At 46.6% G+C, this 22,206-nt stretch overlaps 1 protein-coding gene across 1 annotated transcript; it reads left to right on the top strand.

Moving 5' to 3' along the window:
- The first annotated feature begins 489 nt into the window (after positions 1–489).
- GDPGP1 (GDP-D-glucose phosphorylase 1) lies at positions 490–21,393 on the top strand. Its single transcript, XM_069625213.1, has 2 exons — positions 490–561; positions 18,999–21,393. The coding sequence occupies exon 2, from the start codon at positions 19,055–19,057 to the stop codon at positions 20,384–20,386; it is 1,332 nt and encodes a 443-aa protein (XP_069481314.1). The 5' UTR covers positions 490–561; positions 18,999–19,054; the 3' UTR covers positions 20,387–21,393.
- Positions 21,394–22,206: the final 813 nt, after the last annotated feature.

The following is a 22,206-nucleotide window of genomic DNA, read 5'->3' as shown; positions in this document are numbered from 1 at the left end:
GTGCCGAGAGCCGCGCTTCCGCGTGTGACGTCACTAGGGGCGCCCATAGCAACTGCGTGCCGAGAGCCGCGCTTCCGCGTGTGACGTCACCGTGTGGCCCTCCTACCAAGTGGAACTCAGGTCGGTTCCGCCGCGTATGCCACTCGCACCTACGGGAATTACTTATAAATACGGTCTTCGTTTAATCATTTGGACATAAACGTTTGAGTATTCCTTCAAACGCATGGTAGCTATAATAAGATAGAGAAAGACCAATGTATTTTTTTCCATATTTTCTTCTTTAACAAACGCAAAATGTTCAGGCTTATATTCAGGGACTCGGGACTGCACTGAGCGCCTGTGAGAGGCGGGCGTCTTGGCTGCTGGTCGCCTGTTGCTTGGTTTTACGCGCTTCTGACCGCGCTCCAAGATGGCGCTTTGCTTCCGCCGCCACCCGCTGCAGCCTACGGTGGCCGGGCAGGAGCTGAATAGAGCCTGAACAGCCCAGGGCTGCGGGGCCGGGGCGGGGGGTGGAGTCTGGGGAACCGGTGCACGTCATTCGCCGGGCGGAGAGAGAGAGAGGTAAAGGGGGTCTGCAGGGACGCACCCCAAGGGCAGGAGCATGTACCCGCCCCCCCCAGGCTTCTAATAACGAACCGCGCCAGCTCAGTTCCACGATGTGCCAGTGCCCCTAGAAGCAAAGCAAACCCATTCAGTAGCTTATTCAGCCAGGCAGAGGGCGGGGCTGCTTATCCGGGGGGGGTGATGTGGCTTCACGTGAAACTCCACTCAGTAACGTCGGTGGCGAGTTTGATCGACCGGCTTCATCATGCTTATTATGTGCATGGCACAATTGCCTCACTGTCCTGAATGTCCATAAAAGTCACAAGGCTCTTCCCTGCTGTGTCGCATGTATCGGGCCTGGCTTAGCCTCGGGACCAGAAGGAGCACCAGGGTGCACCCCCTTGCGGCACTCCTCGCAGCGCGTCTGGGCTCCAGCCTGGGATCAAAACCTTGTCTGCACAACCGGGTCTAAGAAATTCGATTAAGCCGAGTTCAGCCGTTCTTGAGCCGGACCACCTGATGTTCCAGAAACACCTCTAAACGTTCCTCATGTTCTTCTCCTCTGCTTTCTCTCTCTCCCTCCCCTGCGGACCTACCTGTCTGCTGTACCGACTGGTTGCTTGGCTTCCCCCAGAGACTCCCTGGGTACTTGGCTCTTTCTTGATCAGTCACCCTTGCACTGCCTTCGGCATGTAGGGGCTGTAACTGTAATCCTACAGTCCCTTGTTCTCCTTGCACTACCCAGAGCCGCACTGCCCTGGCTGAACTTATTAAAGCATTGCTGCCCTGGTTTCCCCTCCTCTCTCCCTTACACTTCCCATTGCACTTCTTGTTCTCGCACCTGCACGATCTGAATGACACAAGCCCTTGTAAGATAGATTTTTTTTTTGTCTTCCTGCTGTCTTCCCTCTCATGTCTTCTCACGCCTAGAAACACTTGTGTACAGGCGTGTTATAAATGACTTCTATCGTATTAGAGAAGTCTCAGAAAAAGAGGTAGTTGATATCATTAACAGAATCAAACCCTCTAATTGTAAAGGCGATGCCTGCCCCGCTAAACTAGTTAAAGACTGTGTAGAAACATTAGCACCATTTCTCAAATCCTTCATCAATGCATCCTTCAACACAAACTCAGTCCCAACCAGCTTAAAAGAAGCTTGGGTGTGCCCTCTTCACAAAAAAACCACTCTAGATCCTGAAAACTTAAACAACTATAGACCCATCACAACCGTTCCCTTCCTGCTCAAGATCCTCGACAAAGTTGCCTACACACAAATACAGCAATACCTGGAAGAAAATCGCATTTTAGGAAAAAGGCAATCAGGCTTCTGCCCGGGACATGGGACTGAATTGGCCCTACTAGATCTTAAAATCCAACTCGCTGACATCATGGACAAAGGCAAACCAGCACTCCTGCTACTGCTACACCCATCTGCCGCCTTTGACCTGGTCAACTATGACATTCTAGGCATGCAACTCAAAAATGAAGCCCACTTTTCGCTCGAAGCCATCTCCTGGGTCAAATCTTTCCTCGAGGTTTGACTTATGAAAGTCTTTTCTGACTCTGCGAACGCTACCCCCACCACTATCCACTGTGCTGTCCCACAAGGATCCTGCACTGCCCCCACCTTGTACAACATCTTCACCCTCCCTCTGTTCAATTACTTGCACTGTCGTCACATAGCCTACACCAACTATGCTGAGGACACACAAGTCCTGCTCCCTCTCACAGGTGTCTATGAACAAGACATTAACCAAGATATATACAGCCATCCAAACCTGGATGGCAGCCATCGACCTCTGCCTAAACGGGGACAAAACGGAGATCCTACTAGTTGGCACCAAAGAAACACTAAGCAAACTCCCGCTGCAGTACAGATCCTTTAACCTAGATAACTCCACCATCACAGTCTCTACTGCAGTAAAAATGCTAGGAGTATATCTTGACTCCACTCTCTCTATGACACGGCAAGTCAGTGCCATAGCCGCCTCTGCTGCACTTACCACTAAGGTAATTAATGTCGTTAAACCCTTCCTATCCTCTAAAAACTGCCTGGCCGTAGCCAGAGCCACAGTAGGTACCAAACTGGACTACTGCAATGCCCTCTTCTTGGGCATGTCTGCACAAAACCTAAAAAAAAATGCAAGTTACGCAAAACAATGCTCTAAGAGCAGCCCTAAGCATCCCTAAAAGGGAGCACATCTCCCAAGCCAGAAAAGAAGCCCACTGGTTACCTATAAAAGAATGCATATTATTCAAATCCATGGCCATCACCCACAGATGCCTCTCCGCCAATGCTCCGCCCTAGCTTTCTGAAAGAATCGCCCTTAATACATCCACTAGACCCACCGGGTCACACTTGACTAACCAGACCTATGTACCTATATTCAAAAGAAGCAAAGTCGGAGGGTCCAGCTATCAACACCTAGCACCCAAAAACTGGAACGCACTCCCCACCGCCTTAAGGAACAAAAAATCATACCATGCCTTCCGTATGCTACTCAAAACCATGCTGTTCTCCTCTCCACCCTAGCTGTCCGAATGTATTTTCAAAACTGTATTGTATCTATATATACACCATGTATGCCTGTAACAAGTAAGACTGCTTTCAGTGCCATGATGCCCCCGGGCAGATGTGCACTATACAAATCCAAATAAATAAATATTCCCGCTCCATGATGACTAATTAAAAAGCGATGATTCCTTTGGGACATAAACGGTTTCACAGTTACCCGTTAATGTGCCAATTCTAAGTCAAGACCAGAGGCTTCCTGTTATGCATTAATATTCTTTATCTACTCTTCCAGCAGCTAAGATAAAATGACATTTAAAAAAAACTGTTTCAAAACCAAAATTGAGTTTATGCTAACATGAAAGGGGGCTTCATAACTTGCTGGGTTCATGACCTCTGACCCAGCCATCACAGCCACACCCAGTACATAAAACCCAGGCAGATAAGATTTTCCACCAGAATTATAATAATTTTGTTAGATTAAATAAGAGGCTGTGCCAGGTACACTGAGTTCTCCAAGTTCCTCTTTGCCTTTCATAGATACTGACCTGTTATTAAATCTTCCCATTTCATCTTTGTTGTTACACTTGTTAAGAATATCATACAGCGGTATGATAGATCTCTTGCTCCCTTACAGAATAACTCCCTCCCCGCTTATTGCAATTCTGCGAACGCATAAATTAAAATACAGCAAAATCGGATATTTGTTTTTAAAAAAAAATGGCTGTTTTGCAAAAACATCCACAAAGTCAGCAATTTTTCTAACACTCCACAAAAACAAATGTTTTCAAACATGCATAAAAAATGTAATTTTAGCAAAAACAGCCATTTAAAAAATAGATGTGCATGTTTAGCAAAAATTAAAATTGATCACCATATTGGGGGTTTGAGGGGATTGAGAGAGGGAAGTGGGCCAGAGGGGGAGTGGAGGGCCAGAAAGCGAGGTAGCACCGGGCCAGCAGGAGGAAGCAAAGTACAGAGTGGAAGAAAGGAGAGTGTTGGAGAGCGTAAGGTGTGGGACCTGGTGACTGAGAGGTATTTGTGAGTGGGGGTGTGTCAGTGATTGCGGGATTGGAGAAGATGGAAGGGGACTATTTGCACCATTACAAATGATAATGATTGATTGATTTGATTGATTGTTCATTTATATAGCGCCTATACACAATGTGTTTCAAAGCGCTTCAAGGAGGGAGGGAACATGGGAGAATACAGTTACATTCTTAAAGTCCTTGAAACAATACAGAATGAGAAAAATAACTATCTTAATAGGCCTGGCGACATTTCAGATAGTGCAAGTGCATGGAACAGTTAAGGCAAAGAGGGAAGGGAAAAGGAGAAACAAAACAAGCAGTAACATTACTATGCCTGACGACAATTGATGTAGTGCATGAGAAAAAAAAACAAGGGGAAGGTGGGGGGATTGGAGTGAGGGAGAGGAACAAAAGAAGCTACTGTCAAAAATAGGTCAGAGACAAATTTTATAGCGCAAGGGGGAGCGGTCGGAGGAGACAAGGAGGGAAGGAGGGGAGACAGATAAGCTGCTATCAAACGTCACGGGACAAATGATAAGAGTAAGTGCACAGGACAGTGAAAAGATGGGGTGGGGGAGGGGAGGGCAGGGAGGCTATGATTACTATGCCTGACGGCAGTTTGGATAGTACCAGGCTTAACATGAAAAAGGGGATAGGGGAGGGGAGGAAAAGTGGCTGCAAAGACAGGCAGCTATGGATTTAGTAAACCTTGCGGCAGTTGAGCTAGTGCCAGAAGTTAACAAGGAGGAGGAAAGGGGCGGGGAGAAGGGAAGAGTAGGAGAGGATGGAGAAAAAAGTGGGGTGAAGAGTAGGAAGGGGGCAAAGGAAGGGGGGATTCGTGGAGGAGGGAGGGAGCAGACAGGCAGTTCAACAAGGGGCAAGAGGGGCACACAGCCACTCAAGGGGGGTAGCGAACCAGCGTACCGTGGTGGACAGCGGTAGACAGGGCCTTCTTTGTGGTGGTGTGGCCGGCTCCCGCCTCTAAAGGGGCCATGGCAGCCAATGGGAGGGGGGGCAGGGGCTGGCCCACAACAGGACAACATAATGCATTGAATACATGGAAAAAACAACGGCCATCTTAGAAAGCCTCAAAGCAGGGGGCACTGTTGCGCGCAACTAAGATGGCCGCCTGATCGGAGCGCTCCGATCCCACGAACATCCTTTATACAAATAAATCCTTTTTGGAACTGCGGAGAGAAGAAACTACTACACCATCCGTTTCCCGTACTCCTACTGCACATTGTGTGCAGATCCTGTTTGAAACCGCGGAGGTGTGGGGGAGTTCGCAGACCGTTTCGAACTAACGGCTTCTCCAGTGGACCACGGCCCGCCCGGGGCTCCGGAAGAATCCTACGCCAGACCGAGGTGCCATCATCAGCACAAGGCCGCGAGGGGGAGGAGCGCTGAACACCGCGACGCAGCCCCGCGACACGGCCTGGGATCAAACCGTGTGGGCAGACATCAGGGCCTGATCTGTGGCTCCAGCCCGCCTCCCGGATAACAACTGGGTTGGCGCACCATCGTTTCACGCAAGGCCACGGCCGACTCATGCACCGGGCCTTTCGCCGAGCGAACCCTCGCCCGACGTTGCGAGTGCAGGTGAGGGAGGTAGAGCCGTGTGGACCCAGGGACAACAGCTGTATCACGGAGTAAAAGTTCTATAAAATCCTTTTTACACTGGCTGCCACCCAGAGACAGTGCTTATCCTGTGTGGACAGCGGGCCTGACCCGAGTCATCAACCCTTGCTCCGCGCGGGTGACCCATAGGCCGTAACGAGAAGAAAAGCACAGGCGTGAAAACGACTGGCCCAATGGACTCCTATGCCAGCTCCCAACCCCAGGGGACGCCGGCCGCCATAAACATGGGGGACGACAATCCTGCTGCGATTGAACAGGGCGACAGAGAAGACCGCCTAATGACCATGTTGCAGAATGGCTTCCTTGCAGTGAACGTAAAGCTGGACGACATTGTTTCAACTATCAGCTCCCTTAAGGCTAGAGTGGACAAGGAGAGCACTCGCATTACGGAAGCTGAGAACAGAATCAGCACAAATGAAGATATCCTGACACAACACGGTCGAGACATAGCACAGCTGAAAGGGGAACTGCGTAAGACTCAAGCAAAATGCGATGACCTGGAATCTCGATCTAGAAGAAACAATATCCGCATTGTCGGCATTCCGGAATCCTTCTGTAAGGGTCCGATGGAGCGACAAGTTGAGGCCCTTTTGAAAACTCTTCTGGACACAGACTCCTTCTCTAGCCACTTACTTGTTGAGCGGGCCCATCGCACCCTAGCGCCGACACCCAAACCTGGGGCGCTACTGCGCACGATTATTGCGCGCCTCATGATCGCGGCAGATCGCATTTCTTTGAGACCCCGGCAGAGGCCATAATGTACATTGAGGCGTCCATCCCCAACCCTCCCAGAGAACATCCGCAAGATCGGAACGGGCCACCACGACCGGGAGACTTAGTCCCGGATTCAGCCGATTGACATGGACTTACGGAAACATACTTAGCTGTGAAGACGTCTCTCCTGAGAGCAACGGCTCCAATTGATATTGTTTGTTAAGGTGGGGTCGTGAGCCTCTGCTGATGGAGGCCCTGCGAATGCAACTAGCGACCCTCAGGAAAGTTCCACAGGTTATGGGTATTGGGTTACATCATCGGGTTGGGGTTGATGGTGCGGGCGGGGGTGGGGGTAGGGTACAAAGTTATGCCACGGTAGGCAGGAGTTTCAAAACGCAGAGACTGGTTGCATCGGGTACAAATGTTAAGGCTGGTGGCGTGAGCAATTCACTTCACACATTGATAGTCATTGAAATACCATGGTACTGGGGAACAGGGGGGTAACTGTTAAACTTCTTTCATGGAATATCCGGGGACTTAACAACCCGATTAAGGCCAGGAAAATCGCAGCATACATAACTAGACATAACCCCCAGGTAGTGTTACTGCAAGAAACTCGCACACTGGGGCTGGTCTGTTCCAATTTTCTCCCTAGATGGGGTGCATTGCGATACTATACCGAGTACTCCTCCCAATCCAGAGGGGTTATGACCTTGATACATCCGAATCTGGGCTTCCGTGTACAGCATGCAAAAACTGACACTCAAGGGAGATATGTGGTAATATGGGGCGAGCTGGCGGGACGGAAGATGTTCATAGTTAATACGTATGGCCACAACATTGAAGACCCTGAATTCTGCAATGCTATATATAATTTGGTGGTTGAAGCTGATGATGCGGCAGTGATCTGGGGAGGTGATTTTAACACGATACTCGACACGACCCTCCATATGTCTACAACTTCCCATAGAACCTTGACCAAAACCGCATAAGCGATACGACAAATAATGCAACAGATGGCCATGGTAGATATTTGGCGAGAACTACATCCCCAAGAACAGCGCTTTACCTTTTATTCATCGGTGCATGATTCTGAATCTCGAATTGATTATTGGTTTATCAGCTCCACGTTCACGATTATGGTCCAGCACTGTGATATGTACCCCGTACCCTCTCAGATCACTCCCCTGTGACAATTACTTTGTGTGTCAGCGAGGCTACCCCAAGGGCTAGACGCTGGAAAATGCCCCCGTGCTACTTAGAGACCCTAGCGTTTGTGAAGCACTGCACACTGAAATAGAGGAATTTTTCCAACTAAACAAAGGGTCGGTAAACCGGTGCGCTACACTGTGGGAAACATTTAAGGTATGGGTGCGGGGCGCAATTATGGCCAAAACTACGGGTCTATTGAAGGCAATTAGGCAGGAGTTGGATACAATGGAGGCCAAACTTGAGCTCCTAGAGTTCGAATACACCTGTACACACAGTAAAGAGATCCTACTAGATATTCACACTACACTGGCAGAATTTAATAAACTTGCTGCGAGGGAGGTACAATACATGGCTGCCCTGGCCCGGGCTCGTAGATACGGGGAGAATAACAAGGCAGGGAGATTCCTAGCCCGGATGCTTAAGGCCGAACACGGCCATCCCCCTATAGCGACAATCCAGACACCTAGTGGTGACATAGTGGGGACCAAGAAATTAACGATATGTTTGCCGCATTCTATAAATCACTATATGCTAATAAAGACACCAAAACGAATTAAGAAATAGTGGAATATCTAGACGTGATTGATCTTCCAACCCTGACCCCAGAGACACGAATGATACTAGACACCCCCGTATCACTTGAGGAAATTACAGAGGCAATGAAAGCATTAACATCAGGTAAAGCCCCGGGGCCAAATTATATAAAGAATATCATGATATCCTAGCCCCGGTCTTACTGAAAGCATGGAAAGAGGCAATGGAGCGCGGCATACTTCCAGACACTATGCGAGAGGCAGTGATAATGGTACTTCTTAAGCCCCGTAGACCCCCACAGGACATGGGGTCATATAGACCCCTCTCACTCATTAATACCGATGCGAAGATTTTCGCTAAGGTCCTAGCTACCAGGCTCCTGCCCTATATGCCTATATTGGTGCATCCCGACCAGGCTGGCTTTATACCAACAAGGTCCACTGCTCTTAATTTGCGCAGACTCTTTGGAGTAATGACTCAGATAGACCCAGCGGCGGATGCCGTGGCGGCGTCCCTTGATGCCGAGAAAGCTTTTGACTCTGTCTCCTGGGTCTATCTGTTTCGGGTCCTGGAGAGATTTTGGTTGGGAGGATATTTCGTTAGCTGTGTCAGATTGTTGTATACTCGCCCGGGTGCAAAGGTACTAAAAAATCAAACCATGTCATCCCTGTTTCGCCTGGGTAGAGGCACCAGGCAAGGCTGCCCCTTCTCCCCAATCCTTTTCGCACTTACAATACAACCCATGGCTGAATACGTCCGTCAGAGCCATGCATGTAGAGGTCTTCGCATGACAGGGAGACCACAAATCATTTCCTTACATGCGGATGAAGCCCTACTATATATTAGGAACCCGGAGGTAAATCTAGTGCCAATTATGGCTGAGGTTAAAAGGTCCTCTGAATACTCGGGGTACAGTGTTAATGTTTCTAAGTCAGAACTGTTTCCGCTTACACCTAAAACTAGAGATATGTCAGACACACAGGGATTCAAATGGTCACCAGCACACATCGGTTACTTGGGGATCAGGGTATCCAGAGACGGGAGTACACTGCTCTCAGAAAATCATGGCGAACTCCTACAATCCCCGACTATTAAATTACAAGTCTGGAACAGGCTCCCCCTATCCCTATATGGGCGAATAGCGTTACTTAAGATGGTAGTGCTACCCAAACTCCTATACCTTTTTTGCAATATACCGATTTGGCCGGGCAGAAAATTCTTCACGAAACTCAATACGCTCGCCACTACATTTGTATGGGGAGGGAAAACTCCCAGGTTGAAGTGGTCCAAAATGACAGAACCCTTTGCAAAAGGTGGGATTGCAGCACCAGACTTTGAACTTTACTATCTAACATCACAGGCACACTTCGCGAGACACTGGTTTGATCCAGAGGACACGGCACCACACATCACCCTGGAAAGATTTGCAGCATCTCCCTCAGACTTGCGAGCTGTCATGTTTGACCCTAATCGTAAGGACATGTGCAGATATGATCCTGTGGGCGCCACCGCATGTGCATGGGCCAGGATATATAAGAGATTGGCCATTACAACCCCGTATGATCTGGAGGTACCATTGTGGAACTTCCTGGGCAAAAGCCCCACATTTGATAATGCAGTCCAGGGTGCCTGGGACCCACACAAGCAATTTAGAATGCGGGACATGTTCCCGGAAGGGAGGTATTGTGCACTAGATGACTTTGTCAGGGCAGTGGGGGTGATCACCTAAAGCGATTTCAGTTTCACAGGATGAAATCTGCCTTCGCTGCCAAATGGCCTTCCTTCCCAGAAGAGCCACCCACACACAAATGTATTGCAGCCATGACGGAACCAGGGGGACACAGGAAAAGTCTGTCGGCACTATACAGCCTTGTTCAGATCCACTCTAAGCCATGCAATAATGTCAAGGAGACCTGGGAACGAGATCTGGGGGTGGAGCTGTGTGAAGCCACATGGTCGCGATACTGCCATTTGACTAAATGTGTATCCATGAACTCAGGGCTACGTCTTATTCAGTTTAAAGTTCTGAACCTGTTACACTATACCCCAGCCAAGTTAGCTAAGTTTGTGCAGGGCCACACGGGGAAATGCCCTAAATGTGACGCCCCTGACGCAGACTCCTATCATATGTATTGGGCCTGCCCACCGATATCTAAATTCTGGGGGGAGGTGGCGGAGATTTTGGAAGACATCACGGCAATACCTGCTACACCCTCCCCGCGGAAATACCTATTTGGGTATATTGGTAAAGCTGCAACCACCACTAGACGATTGTTCAATTTAGCATGTGTGATTGCGAAGCAAAATATATTGAAATGTTGGAAGTCCATAGATCCTCCTAGCCGACAGGACCTCTTGAAAGACCTGTCGATGGTTAATGAACTTGAAGAACAATTTATTATTACATTGCCATCAAGATGCTGCCCCAAAGATATATGGTCGCTGTTCAGGCTCTATGCAATATGCTATCTGATGAAGAGGACAATCCATCATCACCGCTCTAGTACTGTCAAGCAAAATGCAAAAGTGTAATGTATACTGTAAATGTTCACATATGTTGTTATATGATGTTGCGATTCGCTGACCACTGGCCCGTTTTGTCATGTTGTACCTTTCTCTGAACAAAAATAAAGATAAAAAAAAAATAAAAACCTCAAAGCATGGAGGCAGCATACGGCAAGAAATAGAATGTTAATGAACCCAAGTGGGTTCTGCACAAAGCGCGCCATGCTGGCCACGCAGGACCAGACGAAAGTGAAGCACCATCAAAAAGTGCACTTATAGAGGCAACGATCAATGAAGTTAATAATATAAAATGGGCTTGCGTGATATTAAGAAGCGCAAAACAAGCCCTGTTCTGGCCAGCCAGGGACATCCAAGACTCACACATGCCCCAACTCTTCATTGACACATGGCTCTCTATTACCCTCCAGTCATTAAAAATGTGAAACAAAAATACTGCAATAAATAACAATTTTGTGCCACAAAATGTGCTTTTTTATGTCGCAAAATGATCAATTTCTTGCTGCAACATCCTAGAGGATCTGAATAACGAAGTTTTATTTGCTAATAGAAATGCAGGTCTGCAAATAGTCGCTGGAAGGTTGATGTGGACCTGGAGGCCAGGCATGGTGTAACACACACTTGAAATTAGTAGCCGGATAGATCTAAGAGAGGAGGGGCTTCATTCCAAAAAAAGCTTTAAGTTTGGAGAACTGGTTTCATAACATGTCTAACACCTGTGAGGTGTCAGAAATGCAAGACGGACTCTTAGGTAGAGCTTTCTCACAAGTCGCCATTGTATTAAATGGAAAGGGCCTAACAAGGAGAAAAATGACATAGTGTCCAAAAGTATCTGTCCCTCACACTAATGCATACAACAAAATCATACAGGAATTATTTGGCGGTTTAAACTTCACAAAACAACACATCAATTCAAACACACAAGTTATAAACAAGAATCCTTGTGACCAGGCTTGTATCCCCTTCCCCTGGCTCAATTTAGGATGGTTGAAACCAAACTTCAATTTCAGGGAAGCTCCTTTCACAAGTAAGTACCACTCTGGGTAGAATATAAACTTCTTTTCATTCAATATGTCCTTGACTTGGCTAAGTTGTTATCTTTGTACCAATAGGTTTGCTCAACTTTCTGCCACCTTCTGTTTGACAAACCAAATAGACTTTCTCTTCACACATCAATTAAAAGTCAATACAAATGTTCTTTTCTCTGAAGACCAATATCCTTTTATCCCATCGTATTCCTCCTTCATAAACAACACCTTTGTCAGGATAGTTCATTCAAAAAGCTATTTTTTAATTAGGATGATTATACAACAGTTCATACTTTAGTCATAGTGGAATTGACACTACTTTCTCACCACAACAGTTGATCAAAACACGGTAATGCAAATACCACTTTTTTTCACCACAACACTTATCAAAACACAGTAGTGGAATTTCCACTTTCCCACCACAACGGTTTACCACATTTAGAGTACTTCATATCTTCATTTTTCTGGTCCACTCGCCTGCCAGGACTAACTACTATTTGTCCCTCTCCTGGTTTACTCGCCTGCCAGGATAAAACTCCTACTACTAATACATGTACTCAGTGGCAGGGCTTGTTCCACACTTAAATCCTCAATGGGGAACGTTGAATCAACAACTGCTTCTTGATTTAGTCTCTTGACTTTGAACACAATTGGCTTACATCTTCTTTCACAACCATACTGTACTAAAGGACAATAGTTCTTACATTGATCTGTTTGCCATGGCCCTTGCAGGTTACTCTTCTTTCCCCCTTGATCCTTTCTACGAAGACAGCTTTTCTCCTGCAGTCTTTGATTTCTACTTGCACAACCTTTTGGCTGTTGGCAATGTGGTTTACAATTTCCTTCCTCAAGCTATCTTGTTCTGGAGCTATTATGCTCAAATTGCGTTGATGTCACTTCCAGCTTTCTTTGGCTTTGGCAATGTAGGTTATAATGTCCTCTTATTGGTTCTCTCTCTTTAGGAAAGTTGTAATTCCTTGGTTTTACTGTTGCCCCTCTTTGACTTGGGCAATACGGTTACAATATTCCCTTATTGGATATTCCTTTTTTAGCAAGTTGTATTTACTTTGCTTTAGTATTGCCCCTTTTTGGCTTTTGGCAAAGCGGGTTACAATTTTCTACTATTCGACATCTCTTAATAGGAGAGTTGCGCCCAGTTTTCTTAGCTTCAAATGTTCGTATTCAAAATATTCGTTCTTACACAGCAGTCTCCTTTGGAGCGCCGTGGGATCACCTGCAGAAGGCCAAGGGACAGAATGCAAAAGATGCCCTATTCACACGTGGCAGTGCAACAACTTGAGGTGTCTGAAGTCTGCTGTGGGTTGGCTGTATTATTAATAAACATTGCTTTTTTTTATTGTGTAAATCCGACATCCAATGTATTGTTGTGCATAGATTTAAAGAAAATGTGCAGTTTTGCCAAAAAAAGTACTTTTTTGCTTTCAAACAAGCAGGCAACTTTGTAAATTGCTATATACTATTTACCCTTCCTTTCACAAACAAAACAAATAGCTTGTAAGAGCTGTTGTCTGGGCTTTGCTTTGAAATGCACACGCACCATCAAAATCAACAGCCATAACATTAGCACTTTATATGAAGAGTTAGAATTTTGCACATGAAAGGGTCACTGAAGGTGAACTTGCCCCCATGACCTATTTCTGTTAATTGCTGCCTACTGGGCAGTCGGTGTCTGGCAAAAGACGTGTAGCTCACAGCTCCAAGGAGAGCACCACACAATCCAAATGCAAGGATGATCTGGAAGGCTTACATATAGGGCTGGACAATATGGACCAAAAATCATATATTGATACTTTTGGGCTGAATGACGATATACAATCTATCTCGATATTGTTTATGTGGGTTAAATGCTCAGTTGTGAGCCTCCGACTGCATGTGAGATGCCGACAGTACTAATACTGAACATTAAATGCAAAACGCAACATTAATTGCCAGTTAATCTCATCCTAAAATTGCAATTGATTCAAAAGGACATCATCTCAACAATGATGGCAATACTAACCAAAACATGGAAGTAGCATACACATTCCTGTATGCACTGAAGTGGGCATGAAGTGACATTGTCCCATATTAATTTATCATCTTAATTTAATGGGTGACAGATATAAATAAAGGTATATATTTATGTTAACGATATTGTCTAATCCTATATCGCTTTTGAAAATATATACATTTATCTCCAACACTCGATATATCTCCCAGACCTGCTTACACACATGCCTTAAAACCTCAGAGGCTGCTACGCCCTGGCTTCTGAGACTTGAAACCCAGACTGCAGACCCATGGGGGAGAGAAAATCCATATTTATTGTCTGTAAATAGTACAACCGGAAACATCTCTTAAAATACGATCAGTCCAGACTAAATCCGGATGGGTGACAGCTCTAGTAGTCTACTAGAAGGACCACATACAGAAGCCTTTATTGTGGTGTGCATTGCGTGGTATCACACAAAAATAACGAGAGGGAAAAAAAACAAATGCACATTTACTGCGCAATCGCAAGTAACGAAAATGTTGAATCCCATTGTACCGAACAGAGGGAGCAGTAGTTGCAGGGGTGTCCCCTTCTCTCCTTGTACAGTATAATGGGTTTGGGCGGTTGCGGGGTGTCCCCCCGCAGGGATTGGGGCAGTTGCACAGAGATGTGTGATCTATGTAATCACTGTGTGGCTCCATTTCCGCATTCTGCATTTCTCTTTGCGGTATGTTGGGCCGCGCAGTGATCACATAGATCCAGTGTATTACCTCCATGTCGCGCTTCCTTGTCCCAGTACTTATGAATTCTCAGCCTCCCCGCTAAGAATCCACTCCTTCTTTTCAATGTACCATACATGCCTCGCCGCTCCCAGTTACCACAACGATGAAGTGTTCCTGCCACTGATGCATGACTGGCCATCTACCCTCTCCCTCCTGAGCTTAGAGGGGCCTGTTATTGGCTCTTTTCCCTGTACTGCTGGCTGATCTGTGATTGCCTGGCACTTGGGATGACTGCCTCCCAGGCGCTCCTGCTGATGGTTCCTGGGACGGGGCGTAGAGTTGCTCCACACATTGGAGGGTGGACATGGTGCTAAGGGCATTCCCTTTGGCTCCTGTTGTGGCACAGTGTTGTTTCTGGGTCGCGGTGCGGGCTGGTCGGGAGGAGGAACCTTGCTTTGTGACTCCCACCTCCACTGCTGTTAGTATGGCGCATTCGTCCCCAGCACATTGATTTTCATTTGATGTTATGAATGCTCCTAGCAGATTCTCGATTTTGGGAAGGATTTTAATGTAAATTATTTAGGGGTTCATGTTGGCCCTCATTTGACAAGGACATTTACACTTGTCGTCTTGCTCTGACTATGCCTTTGTTGGCTGCTTCGGGGCAGACAGACGTTTAATCCCAGAGTGCAACACTCTTATCAGAATTACATATAATTCGATGTAAACAGGCAATTACAATTGTATACCTGTAATCGGAAAGCATGTTGAGTCTAATCATTGAACAGTTGTCTCACCTGTAGGCTGTAGGTATTTGATACAGCATAGGCCCAGCTCAAAGAGCAGTGAAGTGGGGTTCAGAGAATAAATAATCGTAGAAGCAGAATGGTGAACACGAGGCGCTGTACAAAGCACACTCTAGATGACGTCAGACTACACGGGTAGGACAGTTCCAGACAGCCCACTGTGCAGTTGGCATGACCATATTTACATCTGTTATGGAGAATTCTCAGAAATGTGCTTATTTCCCTTCACCTTAGAGACCCCAGAAGAGTGTGTGAGCCTTTTTCCCCACTCTCTCAGGTATTTTGATGTGTGTTTTACTCTTGTGTTCTTTGCTTATGGAGTTTTAGATAGCCCCATAAGGCATCATCTTTTTATTGTTGTGTCACAGCACCTTCACTGCAGTGGCAGAGGGGTGTCCCTTGGACTCCCCAAGGTTTAAATACCTTCTCTAGGATGAACTACTGTTCCCCCGAGAATGTAAAGTTAAATTGACTTTACTAGTCTTTTTAAATTCATAGACCCAGCACACACCATCTTACAATGGAGTGATGGAGGGGTTACCTAGTATCTCCTGTGTCTAAACACTCTTGTAGCTGTCAAAAGCTACCCTTTCCTATTGAAATGACTGGTGGCAGTGGTTTTATAACGAGCTACCATGATTTTTCCCGCCCGCGAACACTGGTAGCCTCCATAATTTTATATATGGTGCCCAAGACCCCTCTTTAAAAACAGACTCCAGGCATCTTTTTTCGCCGTTTCTTTGTGGTAAGGTCCTTCTGGTGTTGAACTCTGCGCACCAAACCAGGTTTGGTCCCTTTGTTCATGAGTCTTTGGCGGCTTCAGGACTGAAGTCCGCCCATGGTGTCTTCAGTGTCTGGGATGGGCAGGAAGCGAAGGAGGTGCCGAAACTCCCTGTGCTTAGTCTCCTAGGAGACCCAAATGCACTCTGGCATGATTGGCTGGCTGACTGTCCGGCAAGGACAGCCACCATGCTGGTTGAGTGGCAGCTAGGCTGGAATGAATGGGAGAAAACTGTTTAAAAGACAAGTCTCCAGGACTGGAAGGCAGAGTCAACCACTGGAACGAAAGAATCGAAGACGAGCTGGAAGAGGACGGCTGCTGCAACCACTGGACCATTGGTTTGCCTGGTGAAGCCCTGCTGCAACCCCAAATTGCCAGATCTCCAATCGACAGGGAAGCTCCTTCAAGGACGGCTTCTCCCTTTGAGTTGGTGGGACCAATCAACTCAGCAAACGCCTGGATACCATTATCGGAGCTGGTTAAGGTTAACCAGGGGGAAGGACACCAGTTTGTGTTTGGAAGCCACAGTTACTTGAGATGAAGTGACGCCATTTTGTTTGCTCTGACGACGATCCTGTGCAGTGCAGGAGTCCCCCAATGTCCTCCCTCTTGGCCCCACGACTGAGGCTCAGGAACAGCGAGACCTGCAGGACCTGCAAGGAACCAACATCTTCAGCTGCATCTTTTTGCTCCAATTTAAGGTACTGTGCCATACGGTTGAGAGATCCCAACTCTCGCGGTGGAAGTTCGTGAAACTTTCCCAACTCGCAGGCCTAATCAGCTTGTGACCCAGCATATCTTTCTTTACCGCCTGAACTACTTCTAAAAACCTTTACAAAGACTTCTCCATTTGTACCAGAACTGTGCTGTCCTATCCAGGAACACTAGACTATTGACTTTGGCCTGGCCTATTGAATCGAACTGACAGTCCTGGTACATTGAACCTTTGCATTATCTAAAAGAAGTGTTTTCTAACCCTTTGTACAAAATTATGCTTTTTTTATTCCTATTTAAAAGTACTGAAGTGCCATTTGGCTCCTTTTTCAGGGCAGTTTTTTTGGATTTCTACTAGTGAAGGTTTTCTAAGTGACTGTGTAAATAAATGTTTTAAGTATTTTTTACCAAGAAACCTTGAGTGTAAGTGTCTACTTGAACCACTGTGATTGTGATACCTCTGGGTAACTTCTTCTACTGATCACATTCCCTCTTGGATAAGCCTGGCTGCTCGGCTCACTACCAAAAGTGTGTGGTACAGACTTATACCAAAGGTTAGTTTTTGCTTACGCCTGTAGTCCTAATTGTGTGTGGTTTTCCCAGAGAGTACTGCCTGCAATTCTGCCTAACAACATCTCGTATATATGGACAGTTTGGACACAGCAAGGTAAAGGGATTAGCCCCAAATCACATGCGATCAGGTAACATTATCCCCACCAAAAAGATCGCCGTACATATGGTTGTCGGGAACGGCCATAGGCGATATTTTTGGTGGGGATAATGTATGGGATAAATGGGCGGGGGTTGCGGGGGGGTCCCCCGTAAGTTCTATGGGGTAATATTGCCGCAAAAATATGGGGAAGTTTCTGTATGGTGATATTTTTGCGGGGATATTATCACATGGAACCAATCACATGAAGCAGAGATAAGGATCTGAGTTGCCAGGTTCCAAAAGTCAGCATCTTATCCAGTGACCCCCATCTTATGGACCAAATGCCTATGAAAGGCTGTGTGAGATTGTAAAGAATATGCCAGATGCATGCATGGCAACACGTCTGGCCCGGTGCACTCATGTTTCGGTGCATGTGCACGCTAAGAACACGTTTGATAAACGGGCAAGAGCATGCCACAAACCTACCATCATTCTACCATCCAGTGTGCCCGAAGTATGCGCTCAGGTGAGAACATCTCTGACTACTGGGGAAGTTGCGCTTCTTAGTACCCAAACAAACGAATTCGGGGGGAAAACAGGTTTGGTGTTATTTTAATTTGAGCAAATCCACATTATGAAAATGGCATTTATAGCGCACATGTACACAAGTGTTTCTAGGTGTCAAATTACACATGGGAGGAGAGGTAGTCTAGATAAAGCGCAACTTTTTTTTATCTGTACAAGCAGTAACCCTGCATTCTAATCCTGGCTTTCCTTCTTGAGCACACTGTGTGATCCTTGGGAACTCTATGGGCCTCATTACAACCCAGGCGTTAAGGGTTTAACGGCGCCGTCGGCGCCGTTAACCCTTAACGCCTGATTACCATTTTAACACCTACTTTTAGCAGGCGTTAAAATGCAAAGCGCTAACCCACCTTGGTGCTAATTACGGCACCGTAATTTACAGTGCCGTAATTAGTGCCTTCCCCACTCCCATTATGCCCTATGGGGCAAAAATGGGAATGGGGAATGGGGATTTACCGCCCCACTCACCTTGGAATGGGGCGGTAAATCCGCCATCCACCATGGTGTAAACAGAGTTTACACCATGGTGGTAAAGTAGGGAACTTACCGCCTGGGTTGTAATGAGGCCCTATATCTCTGTTTGTTTATATGCCAAACTTTAAGCACTTGGGCCCAAGCTAGAAGCTGGTAATATTAAAGTTTAAGCTATACACCAAATTTAGATTTGTAGATATGCAACTACCGCAACATAATTAGTGATCTCAAAGTTTATATACAATAAGATATTTAAAAAAGTAATCTGCCACAGATGTCAATCGAGAAGCCATTGTTAATGCCCAGTAAACTCGATATTGACTGCTTTACTTTCCAGAGCGCAGCGAATGCCATGAATCTCTGTGTCTGTGCATCGTTTTGAAGTGGTGAAGTTGCTGCCGTTGTATTGTGTGTGATCACGGAACCCAAGTTGAAAGAACCAAGAATGCATGGTTGACTAGTGGCACCCAATCTAGTTCTTTAAAAGTACTTTTGAAAATTAAGTTGATGTTAATGGAGCTTTTTTTGTGTTCCAGTTCAGAAAGAACAGCAAGTCTAATGGGATCAGCCAAGACGCAAGTTATTTTCTACAATGGCCCAGCGGTCGAATACCCCAGAGGAGCACAGGAATTCTGCAAAGCTGCCACCTCGGGATTATATGCCTGCTGTCTGTGCTGTAAATGGAGAGCTAGAGGCGAACACTACAAACGATCCTAGTTTTTCCAACAAGACTTCCATTAAAGAGTTTGTCTATTCGGAAGAAGACCTGATTTTAGCAGAGCCTCTTTCTGAGGGAGGCGGATGCAGTGGCACGGAGACGAAGCCTCCATCAAGGTTTGACATCACCCTTCAGACCGGATGGTTGGAGAAGATGGCGCTGGGTTTCTTCCGTTATAACCTTGGAGAGTTAGAGACCCGGATCCTTCCGGGAGATTTCAAGTTTATTGCCCAGCTAAACATCCAAAGGGGGTTGGAGAGGAGGAAGCCCCAGGACATTCAAAGTATTCAACAGAGATTTGACCCACATCAATTTAATTTCAATAAAATCCAACATGAAGAGGTTTTGTTTCAAATAACAAAACAACCAGTCCGAGTGGAGCCTCATTTAAACCTTGAATTTAAAATCCAAGAATGCAAAAAGACTGATCAAGGTGAGAGGTGGCCCACTTCCCGGAATGCCTGTGGGTCGGCAGAGGTTAGGGTGGCTTTGAGCAAAGCTTGGAAGTGTAGTGGGGTTTGGGCTGTAATTAATGTGAGCCCCCTAGAATTTGGACATGTTTTATTCATCCCTGATCCAGCCCTTTGTCTGCCCCAAATTTTAACTGCAGATCTAATCCAGTTTGGAATAGAATCCGTGCTTCTCAGTGCCCAGCGAGGCTTCCGGGTAGGGTTCAATAGCCTGGGAGGCTTTGCTTCCGTTAACCACCTACATTTGCATGGATTCTATCTGGACCACAAGCTCTTCATTGAATCTGCCAGCACTGAACCCCTGTGCCCAGAAAAAAACTTCCATCTGCTCTCGCATTTCCCTGCACGAGCATTCCTCTTCTACACCAATGGGCACACACTGGAGGAGCTGGCACGCATTATCCAGAAAGTGACTGACTGTCTAGTGGCAAAAAACATTGCACACAACCTCTTTGTGACAAGAGGATGTGCACCTTGGAATCCGGTAAACCCCCAATTCAACACTGGAATTCGGATCTTTATCTGGGCCCGGAAGTCCTCCTTTGGGGCCAAAGAAGAAACTGCTTTTAATGTTGCACTGTGCGAGTTAGCGGGCCACTTGCCCATCAAAAACCAGGAGGATTTCAGCACCATCACAGAGGCATCTGCTGTCACCATTGTTCAACAGTATCTTCTGCCTGAAGATGAGTTTTCCAAGCTGACCACTGAGCTGGTGAAGCTTTTATCAGAGGAATAAGGAAGACTCATATCATCCTATTTGTTTTTTTTTTTATCTGCTGTCCGTGTGCCTTTATGTACAAAAACAATATTGGTAAAACCAAAAAAGAAATGGTTTCAGGGTTTGTTGGGTGTGTTGTGCATGTATGGAATGTGGGGTGGCTACAGAGGGGGCAAAGGGTGAGGTGAGCCAGGGGGAGAAGCAGGGGCGTGTGAGCAATCATGTCCTCATTAAGCAGCCAGGCATTCCTTGAAGAGAATGGTCTTTTGGTTGCTTTCTGAAGTGCAGGAGAGATGGGGCCAATCTGAAGTACATCCGTTTTTATTCCACAGTCTGGGTGTGTAGCAGGAGAGGGGCTGCTATCTGGTTATTGCCTTCTTGCCTCTCTTAGATACTAGTTCGATGTGCTGGCTGGTGTGAGATGCGATGGAGACCTCCAGAGGTGGTGATTTTTTTTCAGTCCGCCAGGACAGAACTTTGTTTTGTTCTTCCCATGTTTGTTTTGCTGACCATTTTGAAGAGGGTGTGGGCTTGGAGGGGACTCCGCTGTAGCTCCCTGATGGTTGGGTGAGGTGACTATATTTCCTTAGCTCTCTGAGACCGGATTTGGGCTTTGGGACAGCTTTCAGTGGGGTTCTGGTGAGGGGAGCTATGCTCTTGTACAAGTTGGGAAGCGATATCCAGGACTTGGACCAACAGTAGCGAAGTTTGCAGCAGGAGGATGGGCTTGATTTCCCTTTGGGCTATCTGGGCTTTCTTTGTGATGCAGGTATTTAGGGAATCGATGTTACCAATGATGAAGCAAAGGGATTTAGCGGTGGTCGTGACAAGAGGCCAGAGTCCATCACACACACACACATATCTTTATTGATTGAAATGTCAATGGTTAAAATCACATTGCCACTGCATATCACATACCTACTGTCAGTTACTTGAATATCTGCTACTTTAAATTTCTGCTTGGCCCATTATCTGATGTATATTTGATTTGTATATGTAGAATAAACACAACCGTTACAAAGAAATAGTGCCAGCGTTGTCTGTTCCTTGATGCTGAGTGTTCGCTGGTGCCTACATTGTCCTTCCTTGAGGCTCAGTGCTCGCTGTTGCCTACATTGTCCGTCCCTTGATGCTGAGTGTTCCTTGGTGCCTATATTGTCCGTCCCTTGATGCTGAGTGTTGCTCAATGCCTACAATTTCTTTTCATTGATGCCGATTGTTCCCTGGTGCCTACATTGCCCTTCCTTGAGGCTCAGTGCTCCCTGGTGCCTACATTGTCCGTCCCTTGATGCTGAGTGTTCCTTGGTGCCTACATTGTCTGTTCATTGATGCTGAGTGTTCTGTGGTGCCTACATTGTCCATTACTTGATGCTAATTATTCCGTGGTGCCTAAATTTTCTGTTCCTCGATGCCGAGTGTTTCCTGGTGCCTACATTGTCTGTTCCTTGATGCTGAGTGTTCCCTGGTGCCTACATTGTCTGTTCCTTGATGCTGAGTGTTCCCTGGTGCCTACATTGTCCGTTCCTTGATGCTGAGTGCTCCCTCGTGCCTACATTGCCTGTTCATTGATGCCAATTGTTTCCTGGTGCCTACATTGTCTGTTCCTTGATGCCGAGTGTTCCCTGGTGCCTACATTGTCTCTTCCTTGATGCTGAGTGTTCCCTGGTGCCTACATTGTCCTTTCCTTGATGCTGAGTGCTCCCTGGTGCCTACATTGCCTGTTCCTTGATGCCGAGTGTTCCCTGGTGCCTACATTGTCCTTTCATTGATGCTGAGTGTTCCCTGGTGCCTACAATGTCTGTTCATTGATGCCGAGTGTTCCCTGGTGCCTACATTGT

The sequence above is a fragment of the Ambystoma mexicanum genome, chromosome 11 (assembly GCF_040938575.1).
Source record: "Ambystoma mexicanum isolate Mex_15411 chromosome 11, UKY_AmexF1_1, whole genome shotgun sequence".
Lineage (NCBI taxonomy): Eukaryota > Metazoa > Chordata > Amphibia > Caudata > Ambystomatidae > Ambystoma > Ambystoma mexicanum.
This window is presented reverse-complemented; position numbering and strand designations above follow the sequence as displayed.